The 14,067-nt window shown below is 39.8% G+C and overlaps 1 protein-coding gene across 1 annotated transcript in view; it reads left to right on the forward strand.

The window, feature by feature from the left end:
• The window catches only part of LOC117359634 (leucine-rich repeat protein SHOC-2), a 57,659-nt gene extending 44,596 nt beyond the window's left edge, over positions 1-13,063 (forward strand). The window contains exons 7-8 of the mRNA XM_033942799.1: positions 8,443-8,560; positions 9,031-13,063. Of these exons, the coding sequence (XP_033798690.1) occupies positions 8,443-8,560; positions 9,031-9,239 (327 nt within the window). The 3' untranslated portion in view covers positions 9,240-13,063. The remainder of the gene's footprint in view (positions 1-8,442; positions 8,561-9,030) is intronic.
• Positions 13,064-14,067: the final 1,004 nt, after the last annotated feature.

Raw genomic sequence — 14,067 nt, forward strand, 5'->3', positions numbered from 1 at the left:
ATATACATAATAAAATAAACATATTCCATTTTCAATAAACCCCCACTTTATCTATATGTGACTCCGAGAATCTCGGCGAGAGGGAGAATTAGAAGTCCTTGAGCATGCGCTGATGCATGCTCAAGGCCGGCAGAAGCAGGAAGATCTTCTAGCGGCACCGGCACTTCCTGTGGGCTGCATGCCAGTATCAGACTGGGGGGGGGGTAAGTTTAAGTTGTTCGGATAGGGGGTGCCGGTTCGAGCGGGGGGGAGCGATGCCAGTTATCGGTGGGGGGTGCTCGCAAATCGAGTCAACACTCGGTTTGCGAGACACGTTTCGCGAGAATGTTTTGCTCGTCTTGCAAAACACTCGCAAACCGAGGTTACTCCAAGATTCAAATAGGCGGATTTAAGGTCATCTGGAAGTATTGGGTAATGGCAGGTATTAGAACTCTGGACGATGTTATATCTAATGGTAAACTGCTTGACGTTTCACAGCTGCAACACAAATTTGGTCTTAATAAATCACAAAATTTTAGATGGTTGCAGCTGAAGCAGGCCATTCAGGCAGGGTTCCCTGAATGGAAAAATCTTAACAACCAATATAGTTTAGAGTTCTTGTGCTTTCAGGTGGACTTCCTGGGACACCAGGCAGCACAGTGGTATAAATTGATATCTGGATTTATAAATAAAAAAACCAAAAAATGGTCTTAGGGACATTTGGAGCATTGAGATTAAGCATCAAATTACTGCGTCTCAATGGCCACGAATTTGGTCTTGGAGAATGAGTTGTACAATGTCAGCATCTATGAGACAAACTTGGTTTTTCTGTTGTGCCGAGTTTTCTGGACCCCTGTTCGATTACAAAAGTTAGATAGCTCTAAGTCAAATAAATAAATGTTGGCATTGTCATCTCGAAGCAGGAACTTTAGACCATTTATTATTCTACTGTCCATTCATTTTGGCTTTTTGGAGATCGTTATGGGGCCAAATAAATTGTTTGTTAGAAAATCCTGTGGCTCTATCCTATGATACTATTTTATTTGGAATGTCAATGCAGAAAAAAAGTCAAATTTCTGCAAATAATAATAAATTATTACTTATTATGACAGGAGTTGCCATTCAGCAGATTATATTCAATTGGAAAAACTGGAATAGATTACATTACAGTTTTTGGTGGAATTCACTATGTCATATGTATAAGATGGAAAGAATGTTAGCGTTGCACAAAGGAAATTTTAATAATTTTCAGGAGGTTTGGAGACCATTAATAGAGTATTGTAATGAATAAATTATCATTTTTCCTCAGCTAATATAATTGTACAGGGGTGGGGGCAGTGGGAGGAAGTCTATTTATATATTGATGTGTTGGAATAATAGAGAATAATTTCTATATGTAATCACATGTGTAATAACAGGGTGGGGAAGGAGGGATTTATATTTATTTTTAATTGTGATATTAATAAGAATAGATATTCAAGTGATATTGTATAAGTATTACTGTTATTTTCTGTTGCACTTGTTGTAAGATGAAAAAAATGAATAAAGAATATTGGAAAAAAAGTAATACAGAAAAAATAAAAACACCTCTCCCATCTAACACATTCATCAAGGAATAAAACCAGACAAAAGAAAATACTCCCATCCTCCCTCCCCTCCCCTGGATGTGTGAGTACTAAAACACCGAAAAATAAAAAACACAACTATAATGAAGCCACAAAAGACGTTAATGGACCCCAAACTAATTTGAATAACTTATTATGACCCAGCATGTCAGCATTCATCTTCTCATACTTGTAACATAAACATAAGTTCTCCCACCAAAAAGTATAACTAAGGCGATCCCAATTTTTCCAATTACATTTCCAATTACAATTACATTTACATTTGATATACCACTAAGGGGGAAGTACCATCATAGCTGTTTACAATAAAAAAACATCTGCAGAAACAAGAGTTAGAGTATAAGGAGAAGGATAGCAGATGTATATCTTCAGGCTTCAGACCAGAGCCCAATATATTACATTATATTAGTGATTTTTATTCCGCCATTACCTTGCAGTTCAAGGCGGATTACAGAAGAGGATTTCTGGACATGTCCAGAGGTGTTAGGAGTAGAGCGGGTTGCTTCAGAGGATTGTAATGTTTCATACGGTGTTAGTTAGACCACCATCACTAAGTTGCTGTTGCTGTTTGAGATTTTATCAAGCAAAGGACTTGGTCAGAAGCCTGAAAACAAACATAAATGCAGGTGAGATAGGAGAGATACGACAACACCACAATGTAATATTAACTTTAAATTAAAAGTACCTACTGTGTTTCCCCGAAAATAAGCCCTACCCCAAAAATAAACCCTAGTATGATTTTTAGGATAGGTCCTAATATAGGTCCTACCCCAAAAATAAGCCCTAGTTGGATCAACCCCCGAAGTCCCTCCCGAATATCCCCAATACTCCCTGATTCTCCGGCGGCAGCACTTTCTACCCCCCCCCCCTCCATGTGCAGCATCTTTCCTCCCCTCTCACCCATCTTCTTGCGCATCATCTTTCCATCCCTCTTTCCCATCCTGCGTAGCAGAACCCTGCCAACCCTCCCACCGCGAGGCCGACATACCTCCGTTCCAAACAGCAACGACGGCAGCACTGAACAGGCTGCTTCAAGGCCTTCCCTCTGCCGCATCACTGATGATATCATCAGTGACGCAACACAGTCTTTCAACCAATTCTTAATCCATAAAAGGACATTCATTACCTCTTATCCCATGACTTTCTAATTTCCTCAGAAGTCTTTCATGAGGTACTTTGTCAAAATGCTTTTTGAAATCCAAATACACAGTATCAACTGGTTCACCTTTATCCACATGTTTATTCACCTCCTTCAAAAGAAAATGCAATAGATTGGTGAGGCAAGATTTCCCTTGACTAAATCCATGCTTATGTATATGTTCTGTCATTTTGTTCTTTATAATAGTCTCTATCATTTTGCCTGGCACCGACATCAGTCTCACTGGTCTATAATTTTCTGGATCACATCTGAAACCCTTTTTAAAAATCGTTGTCACGGCCACCCTCCAGTCTTCCGGTACTATGCTGGATTTTAAAGAAAAATTACAAATTACTAACGATAGGCTCTGCAAGTTTATTTTTCAATTCTATCAGCACTCTAGGATGTATACCATTTGGTCCAGGTGATTTGCTACTGTTCAGTTTGTCAAATTGACCCATTACATCATCCAGTGTTACAGAGATTTGTATGAGTTTCTCTGATTTATCAGAATTGGATACCATTTCTGGCACCATTTATCAGAATTGGATACCATTTCTGGTACCAGTAACTCCTCCTCTGTGAAGACTGAAGCAAAGAATTAATTTAATCTCTCTGCTATGGCCTTGTTTCCCTGAGAGTCCCTTTTATCTCTTGGACGTCTAGCGGCCCAACCGATTCTCTTCCCGGCTTCTTGCTTTTAATATACTTAAAAAATGTTTTTACTATGCGATTTTGCTTCCAGCGCAATCTTGCACATGAAGATGAAGAGAAAGTGGTAGACAGTGGAAACCAGTTTAATTAGCAGATTTTTGGTCTTTATTCAGACTTTCTTTTTAAGCAAGTTTTTCTCGCCTGTTTCCAATGTTAAATAACCTGATTTATGCTTTGGAGGGCTTTTTATTCTGGAACTTTCTCATAAGCAAACACCTTATGTGTGCATCAGTGGGAACAATATAAATCTATTCTAATGCACAAGAAAAGGTTTTGAAATTCTTGTATGAATTTTTTTTTTTTTTTTAATTTTATTTATTGAATTTTTCAATTTTTACAATAGTTGAAATTCAAGTGATATAATTAATTACTATATATCATTGTATCTATCATTAATACAACTTAATTTATAAACAGTATATATTATATATAATCAAAAGTTATACATCCCTCCCCTTTTTCCAATTAATGATTCTAAAAATTATACATGTCCCACCCTTTTTCTATATAAGTATTATAATTGTGCTAAGAAATCTAATCATTAGAATAATTAGTCAATGGTTGCCAAATTTTATTGAAATTATGAATGTTCCCGTGTTGTAATGCTATTACTTTTTCCATTTTGTATATATGACAGACAGAGTTCCACCAGAACGTATAATTTAATTTGGTATAGTCTTTCCAATTCTGAGTTATTTGTTGCAAGGCGACTCCTGTCAATATTAATAGTAGTTTATTATTGTTTACTGAGATCGGACTCTGAGTTCTCATTGCAGTTCCAAATAATACAGTGTCATATGAGAGTCCTACATGATTTTCTAGTAATTTATTAATTTGGGGCCAAATCATATTCCAAAAGGCATTTACACAGGGACAAAAAAAAATTAGATGATCTAACGTCCCTATTTCTATTTTACAATGCCAGCATCTATTGGATCTAGTATTATCTATCTTTTGCAAGCGCGTAGGGGTCCATAACACTCTATGTAATAAAAACATCCATGTTTGACTCATAGATGCTGACTTTGTAGATCTTAATCTCCAGGACCAAAATCGTGGCCATTGAGACGCAGAAATTGTCTGTCCAATCTCAATACTCCAAATATCCCTAAGACCAGTTTTCTTTTTTTTATTTAAAAATCCATATATCAATTTGTACCATTTTGCGGCTTGGTGACCCAAGAAATCCGCCTGGAAACATAAAACCTGCAGACTATATTGAGTATTAAGATTTTTCCATTCAGGGAACCCTACCTGAATGGCCTGCTTCAATTGCATCCATTTAAAATATTGTGATTTATTTAAGCCAAATTTATTTTGCAATTGTGAAAAACTAAGCAGTGAACCTTGAATTCTTGTATGAATTAATAAAAACAAACTACTCTTGCATTTGCTGAAGAAATTTTTATCAAACAATCATTTTGAAGTTGAGATTTACTTAAACCCGGGGATCATAAAATGCTAGTAATTCAGAGACATTAATGGAAACCTCGGAAACAAAAATCTTCTTTCACATGATATGCAAACTGCAAGATGGTGTCAATGTGATCTCTTTCTTTAGCTCTTGGATAATATTCCACACATAGAGAACAAATTTGTACTAAATTTGTGCATTTCCAAACCTGTGAAGGGAGTTTCAGCTAAGGTATGTACAGTAGATGGGTTTGGCTGCAGATGGCTTATAATACCGTGTAAAGTATGGCAAGGATTTATTTTTTGTATTTATGTATTGGGATTTATTAACCGCCCTTATGAAGAGATTCGCCCAAGGCCATGTATAGCAGGTGCAATTTAACATGAAACTTACAATTTTGTTAACAGCATTATAGTAGTAAAATAGTCAAATAAAAGAATAATAAATCAAATTTGGAAATTTTAGATTAAAACTTAGGCCCCCTTTGATTAAACTGCGCTAGCAGTTTTTAAAGCCGGGAGCCGCGCTGCTCCTGACGCTCATTGAGTTCCTATGAGCGTCAGGAGCAGTGCGGCCATTCAGCGCGGCTCCCCGCGCTAAAAACTGCTAGCGCAGTTTGATAGAAGAGTGTTCAAGTAATCAGACTAATATAAAACAGTATCGGAAACATACACAAGTGGATCGATTTTTCACTCTGTCAAAAATTACAAAGACTAGGGGGACACTCGATGAAACTGCAGGGAAATACTTTTAAAACCAATTGGAGGAAAAAAATTTTCACTCAGAGAATAGTTAAGCCCTGGAACGTGTTCCCAGAGGTTGTGGTAAAAGCGTAGCTGGTTTTAAGAAAGGTTTGGACAAGTTCCTGGAGGAAAAGTCCATAGTCTGTTGTTGAGAAAGACACGGAGGAAGCCACTGCTTGCCCTGTATTGATAGCATGGAATATTGCTACAGCTTGGGTTTTGGCTAGGTACTAGGGACCTGGATTGGCCACCGTGAGAACGGGCTACTGGGTTTGATGGACCCAGTACAGCTATTCTTATGTTTTTATGTAACAGCACTGTAGAACAAGCATATGAAATTGTCAGTACAATACAAATGATTCCATATTAAACAGCGTGGAACAGAGATCTCAAAGTCCCTCCTTGAGGGCCGCAATCCAGTCGGGTTTTCAGGATTTCCCCAATGAATATGCATTGAAAGCAGTGCATGCACATAGATCTCATGCATATTCATTGGGGAAATCCTGAAAATCTGACTGGATTGCGGCCCTCAAGAAGGGACTTTGAGATCCCTGGCATAGAAGAACATTCAGCTAAGTCAGTGGTCTCAAACTCAAACCCTTTGCGGGGCCACATTTTGGATTTGTAGATACTTGGAGGGCCGCAGAAAAACTAGTTAATGTATTATTAAAGAAATGACAATTTTGCATGAGGTAAAACTCTTTATAAAACTTTCCTTTAACAATTAAAAGGAAAGATATATAAACTATAAAGAGTTTTACCTCATGCAAAATTGCCATTTCTTTAATAAGACATTAACTATTTTTTCTGCGGCCCTCCAAGTACTCTATTTTTTCTGCATCCCTCACATTTAAAGTTTAATATCTTTTCTTTCTCAAAACTGGCACATTTCAATCACTATATTGAAAATAAAATAATTTTCCCTACCTTTGTTGTCTGGTGACTTTATTTTTCTGTGCTTTCAACTATGTTTCCAGGCCCTTCTTGTCCTTTGACTGTTTTTTCTCTCCGTCTTCACTTTCTGCCTTGCATCCATCTTTGGTATTAACTTAATGTTCAATTTTTCTGCTTTCTTTTCAAAATCTACGTTTCCATGTCTTACCTTCCTTTCCTATCTCTCTCTTTTTCCGTCCTATTTCCATGGTCTGGCATCTTTCCTTCCTTTCTCTCTCTCCCTCCCTCCTTCCTTCCTTTCCCCTGGTCTGGCATCTGTCTCCTTCCCTTCCCCCATGCCCTGGCATCTCTCCCTCCCCCCTCCATGGTCTGATATCTCCTTTCCTTCCCTCCCTCCCATGAACTTGGCTTCCTCTCTTGTTCCTTTCCTCTCCCTTCTCCTTCCTTCCCTTTCTTTCCCCAGTTGGGTGCAGAAGCAACAGAAGCAGCATTTCCATTCCCCCTTTCCTGTGCAGGAGAGGCATTTCTCTTCCCCTTTCCCTCCCTCTCCCTTTCCCTGTACAGCAGCAGCATTTCCCTAGGGTCCCCCTTTCCTATGTAGCAGAAGCATTTCTCTTTCACCTCCCCTTCCATTCTCTTCCTTGTGGAGCAGCAGCATGTCTGGCCGGCTCGTTCCGTTCAAAGCTGCGGGTGGCGTCTCCTTGCGAGGTCTGAAGCCTCTCTGATGTTGTGATGTCAGAGAGGCTTCTGATGCAGGAGCGGATAGCGCGAGGAGCCGCCAACTCGCGGCTTTGAACGGAACGAGCCGGCCAGACATGCTGCTGCTCCACAAGGAAGAGAACGGAAGGGATGGGGAAAGAGAAATGCTTCTGCTACATAGGAAAGGGGGACCCTAGGGAAATGCTGCTACCTTGTCTTCTCTGGTTTCTGCTTTCCTCATCCTTTTGTCTCTTCCTTTCATCCACTGTCTACACACTCTCTACCCCTTCTAAACGGCATCTTCTCTCTTTCTATTCCTGTTCTAGAAACTTTATACATCCCCCTTCCATTTCTCCCTTCACCCCCATTAGTCTGGCATCCATCTTCCTCCCTTTCCTCCTCCAATGGTCTGGCATTTCACTCTCTCCTCTCCCTTCCCCCCACTTCCATCAGCATCTGCCCCCTTTCTCTCCCTCCAACCCAATTCCATGCAGTATCCTTCCCCCTTATGTCTCTTTTCTTGCAATTCCATCAGCATCTGCCCCTTTCTTTCCCTTCACCATGATTCCATACCATCCTGACCCCTCTTTGTCACCTTTCAGCATGATTCCATACCACCCTGATTCCCTTTCTCACCCTGATTCCCTTTCTCACCCTCCACACCCTTCCATACCACCGTGACTCCCTTTCTCACCCTCCACCATGATTGCATACCATCCTGACCCCCCTTTGTCACCCTTCACCATGATTCCATGCCACCCTGACCTCCTTTCACCACCCTACTATGCTCCTTTCTTTCTCCATCCCAAAGGTTTCGCGATGACTGCGTCTGCTCCAGATGGAAGAGGTAAGTGATGTCAGAGGGGGCTGGGCCGGCAGACGCAGTTAGTTGCAGCAAGATTCCACGAAGACTGTGGCTGCCGGTCCACCCCCCCCCCCCAGACGTCACTTACCTCTTCCAGAACAGAGGCGGTAGATGGCGCGGTCATCACGGACCTTCGTTCACTTCAGCACGGCTGCCGACTCTGCTCTAAGTACGGCAGCCGCGCTGAGGTGCCGTTTGGAGCAGCGCGGGAGGTACCGGATCCGGCCGGGTGTGCACCCCCTTGGAGCGTGCATCCGGGGCAGATCGCTCTCCCCTCCCTTGGTACACCACTGGGCATCCTTTATAGAATCTGGCAATCTGTGAATAGAAAAACATATTTCATTTTTTTTTTTTTACTTTTCATTAACCAGAAATTAGTCCTGACTAATAACCAGTTGACCATCCTACCAAGAGGGATTGGACACCTTACCAACCTGACACATCTTGGTCTTGGAGAGAATCTCCTCACACACCTGCCTGAAGAAATTGGTAAGAGTCCCTTAACCTATTCTCCTTAGATTACTTAGGGTTCTGATTTACCTTGGGGCTTGAGCTGATGGATTGGTGCTAACCCTCAAGCTCAAGAACTGATTGGATGGGGCTGATCCTGGGACTAAAAATTAACTTGGCTGACCATGGAGTTCAAACATAGTGTGAAAAATGGAAGCCTGGTTTTAAGCTGCTTGTCCTGGATTGCCAGCACATCATGAAGGTGATTCAATTTGCACCATGTAGCAAGGAAAGAATGAGGCTTGATTTTCAAGAGGCTCTGAAAGGATTAGCCTGAGAGACTTGCTTTTGAGCCCTCAGCCAGTAAAGAAGGGAGTAAGTACTAGGACTCACCTTGCCAAAAAATAAGCTTTTCCATATTCTCCTTGATGCAATAGTACATTATCAAAATTATAAATGTTTACACCAGCTTTTGTGATCATGTATTTTCTTCATACAATTTTATCTAGGTACACTGGAGCATCTAGAAGAGCTTTACCTGAATGACAACCCCAACCTGCACAGTCTGCCCTTTGAGTTGGCGCTCTGCAGCAAACTGTCAATCATGAGTATTGAGAACTGTCCGCTCAGCCACCTCCCGCCTCAGATTGTTGCCGGGGGCCCCTCCTTCATCATTCAGTTTTTAAAAATGCAGGGCCCTTATCGTGCCATGGTCTAAACCCAAGCCTGATGTCCCATACACTGTACAAAACAGGAACTGCGTTTATTAAGACTGTGTTGTGTGTTTCCGCTGATAGAGGAATCGTAGCCATTTAGATTTCTTTTCTTCTGTAAAGAAAATGCTTGCCTAAGTTTCCTTTGCTGAATTTGATGATGGGTGTTCAGTGAATAATCCGGAATGCCAATTATTTTGAAATCAATTGCCAACAAACTCAACGGTAATCACAGTTAAAGGAAGGAATTGATATTTAACACTGTTTGATCAACACTTCTGTCTCATCACGTTATAGAGGACTTTGGGCCAGATGTACTAAAGATTTTCTCCCCTTTTGTGTCTGTAGAGGAAATGCTCCGTACTTCAGCTCCTGTATTTGAGGCATCTTGTCACCTGTGCACAGTCCTTCCTCAAACTTGTCAGTATCCAGGACCCGAATGTTGGATTTTCTTTTAACTTATTTTTTTATAATTTTAAACAGTTGATGTTTTTATATTGTTTACAGTTAGAGTAAATCACTGGATTTTTTTGTAAAGTGGGTTATGATTTGCTCTGTTTTAAGTAACTATATATATAGGATTTATGTGCGTTTGGTGAGAAATCACCACTGATCAAGCCTATGTATATATTTTCTCGCTAAATTGCAATAACTGTATTTATAAATTATAGCCTTTATGATATCTTGAATGGCTTTGCCACAAGTGTTTGGGTAAAGGCTGTGGCCAATGAGTAAAGAGGATATACTCAAGTGCCATCCTGGGAGCTTTTCTTGTGGTAAAAACCGAGATTTGTCTACAATGTGCATAATATTACCCTTATCTGCAGGAAAAGCAAGGAAGAAACAGAAATTCAAAGCTAGCCACTGCATTTATGCCCGATTCCCTTGTTCTGTACCATTTGTGATATGTTACACCCCAAGCACTCATTCACATGTATCCCTTAAATATATCTCATAATTTGACTTATACAACTTACTTATTTTAAAATTCCTTTGAATATTTGTCATGAGATTTGTTTTTGTGTAAAATAATTGATTAATCCAAATGTCAGTCTTAACATAAGCTGGATTTTTGGGAAGAATGACTAGTTGTGGCGATATGAGCCATTATTAGATCTCCCCTGCTATTGTTGCAAATCCTTTTCTGCATATCTGAGCGATGCCATTATCAATATTTTCAGAGTACATGAAACGTCCAAGTTGAGTTGTACAATGTGTGTGTCTGCAGATGTGAAGATTATGGCTCTACCCACATGCACACAAACAGATTTTATTTTCGGTTCTTAAGCAGTTGGTAGTTATGGAAGACTCTAGTGGGAAAATGTGATTTCTTTCCGAACTGATCCTGAGGGCTGAGATCCTTTGCTGGCGTGAACTAAGTTTTTCAGCTGAAAGCTTTATGTAAAGTTGCTTTTCCAGGAGGTCTGGCGGAAATAATACTTTTTTGTTAGTAAATAATTGCCCCTAATTCTTTTCTACTACAAATGGATGTTGTAGTTAATTTTTAAAGTCCATCTTACAGTTGATTCTAATGGCATGATTTGATTTCTTTTGCTTTGATTCACTTCTTTCTACCATGTGTTGTCTTCTTTCTACTATGTGTTCTTTCTACCATGTGCTGATTCACTTCTTTCTACCATGTTGTCTTCTTTCTATCATGTGTTCTTTCTACCATGTGTTGATTCACTTCTTTCTACCATGTGTTGTCTTTCTACCATGTGTTCTTTCTACCATGTGTTGATTCACTTCTTTCTACCATGTGTTCTTTCTACCATGTGTTGATTCACTTCTTTCTACCATGTGTTGTCGTCTTTCTACCATGTGTTCTTTCTACCATGTGTTGATTCACTTCTTTCTACCATGTGTTGTCGTCTTTCTACCATGTGTTCTTTCTACCATGTGTTGATTCACTTCTTTCTACCATGTGTTGTCGTCTTTCTACCATGTGTTGATTCACTTCTTTCTACTATGTGTTCTTTCTACCATGTGCTAATTCACTTCTTTCTACCATGTGTTCTTTCTACCATGTGCTAATTCACTTCTTTCTACCATGTGTTCTTTCTACCATGTGTTGATTCACTTCTTTCTACCATGTGTTGTCTTCTTTCTACCATGTGCTGATTCACTTCTTTCTACCATGTGTTCTTTCTACCATGTGCTGATTCACTTCTTTCTACCATGTGTTGTCTTCTTTCTACTATGTGTTCTTTTTACCATGTGCTGATTCACTTCTTTCTACCATGTGTTGTCGTCTTTCTACCATGTATTCTTTCTACCATGTGTTGATTCACTTCTTTCTACCATGTGTTGTCGTCTTTCTATCATGTGTTCTTTCTACCATGTGTTGATTCACTTCTTTCTACCATGTGTTGTCGTCTTTCTACCATGTGTTCTTTCTACCATGTGTTGATTCACTTCTTTCTACCATGTGTTGTCGTCTTTCTACCATGTGTTGATTCACTTCTTTCTACCATGTGTTGTCGTCTTTCTACCATGTGTTGATTCACTTCTTTCTACCATGTGTTGTCTTCTTTCTACCATGTGTTGATTCACTTCTTTCTACCATGTGTTGTCGTCTTTCTACCATGTGTTGATTCACTTCTTTCTACCATGTGTTGTCGTCTTTCTACCACGTGTTGTGTTGCTCCTGGACTGATCACACTTTTGTTTCTCAGATTTGGAGATGACTTTCACTTGAACATCACAATCGTTCTTAGCCTCATGCTTTTGAGTGCGCATTGAAGAGAGTGTATTGATTAATTTGGATGCTGTCATAGCATTTCTTTGGCTCTTTTTCCTTCTTCACTTGCATTTGGGATTTTTCAGTGCCAGGATAATGATATTTTAAAGCAAAAGGCAGTTGTGTTCCAGACTTGGGATGCTTGAGAAACCTGGGAAGCAATGTTTGTGTGTAGAGAGAAGCACATGAAGATGAAGAGAAAGTGGCAGACAGCGGAAGCCAGTTGAATTAATAGATTCTTGGTCTTTGTTCAGATTTACTTTGTAAGGTTAATTGGTTTTCACTCCTGTCTCAATTGAAAATAATATTACACAACTTGGAGATGTGATGATTCACGAGCAATGAGTTGTGCTCCTGAGTTTGCCCCTGAAGAAGGTCACAAAATGGGGTACTCTGTAGGGCAGTCGGCGAAGGAACCCCTTTGATGAGATACGGACAGCTGCGGACATCTCTAGATAAGTTCATTGGTTACTTTTTGCTTTTGTATTTTACTGAGAATTTTTTTAAACACAATCATGGCAACAAGTGACATTGATTTTTAACTTTTGAAGTTTCCTATTCACACAGTACCTTATAGAGGTAATAAAAATTTGGGTGAATATAAATGATGTTTTTGGGTAATACCCACAGTACGCTCTAAGGTGCACATATTCTGTGGGATAACCCGGGTGGAGACATATTTACTATGTGAAAAGGTTGTCCCCCCAAAAAAAATTGATTATTCACCTTATACAAAACATTATGTGAACTTTAAGCTGGATTATACAGCGTTTACGGTACTGTGTGTTAATTTGAAAACTAGGAGTGAGTCTATTTTTTCGTGAGATTGGTATTTTGACCTCCTCTAGAACTTTGAGGCTCTTTCAAGTCAAGTGAGAATAAGTAACTCCCAGACATGTCTGTAAAAATCTTAATTTACATAACAAAGGGGTAGAATGTTCTACATGTGCTTGATTTTTATTCTTGTATGTTTATATAATAATAATAATAACAGCTTATATACCGCAATACCGTGAAGTTCTATGCGGTTTACAGAAGATTAAGCAAGGGTAACAAATTGAATTGACTTTAAGAGGGGAGAAAGAAAGAGAATTAATAGGACATGAAATTCATTGTTGAGGAGAGAGAGATCAAAAGGACAAGTTAATCGCTATAGAGGGGAGAGAGAAGAGAGGATCAGTTGTCTAGATGCTTTAGGAACAAGTGTGTTTTTAGACGTTTCCTAAATTCCCCATAAGTAGTGGGCGAAAGCAATCTTGGCCTATAGTTTTATTTAGCAGAAATGATTTGATTGACCTTTCAGTGTTTTCCACAGCAGTAATTGTGTTAAATGTGCTCTGAACGTGTGGCTGTTGCACTGAATGTAGGGTTAACTAGAGAATGACATGGGAACAAATTTCTCCCCGTCTCCATGGGAACTCATTCTCCCATCCCATTGAGCTCCTTTTCTGTCCCTGCCCCATTCCTGCAATCTCTGTCCTCATCTGCACAAGCCTCAAACACTTTAAAATCATAAGCAGCAACATTCTAGAGCTCAGATTGTGATGTCATAATGCCCCATTCCACCAATGTCTAAGCTCCGTCCTCATCTGCACGAGCCTCGAACCCTGTAAAATCCTAAGTGGCAACATTCTAGAGCTCAGATTGTGATGTCATAATGCCTCATTCCACCAATGCCTAAGCTCCGTCCTCATCTGCACAAGCCTCAGATACTTTAAAATCCTAAGTAGCAACATTCTAGAGCTCAGATTGTGATGTCATAATGCCTCATTCCACCAATGCCTAAGCTCCATCCTCATCTACACAAGCCTCAAACACTTTAAAATCATAAGCAGCAACATTCTAGAGCTCAGATTGTGATGTCATAATGCCTCATTCCACCAATGACTAAGCTCCATCCTCATCTGCACAAGCCTCTTAACACTTTAAAATCATAAGCAGCAACATTCTAGAGCTCAGATTGTGATGTCATAATGCCTCATTCCACCAATGCCTAAGCTCCGTCCTCATCTGCACAAGCCTCAGACACTTTAAAATCATAAGTGTTCGAGGCTTGTGCAGTTAAGGCAGAGCTTACAGGAATGGGAGAGACA

This window comes from Geotrypetes seraphini, chromosome 4, assembly GCF_902459505.1.
Source record: "Geotrypetes seraphini chromosome 4, aGeoSer1.1, whole genome shotgun sequence".
NCBI classification, from domain to species: domain Eukaryota; kingdom Metazoa; phylum Chordata; class Amphibia; order Gymnophiona; family Dermophiidae; genus Geotrypetes; species Geotrypetes seraphini.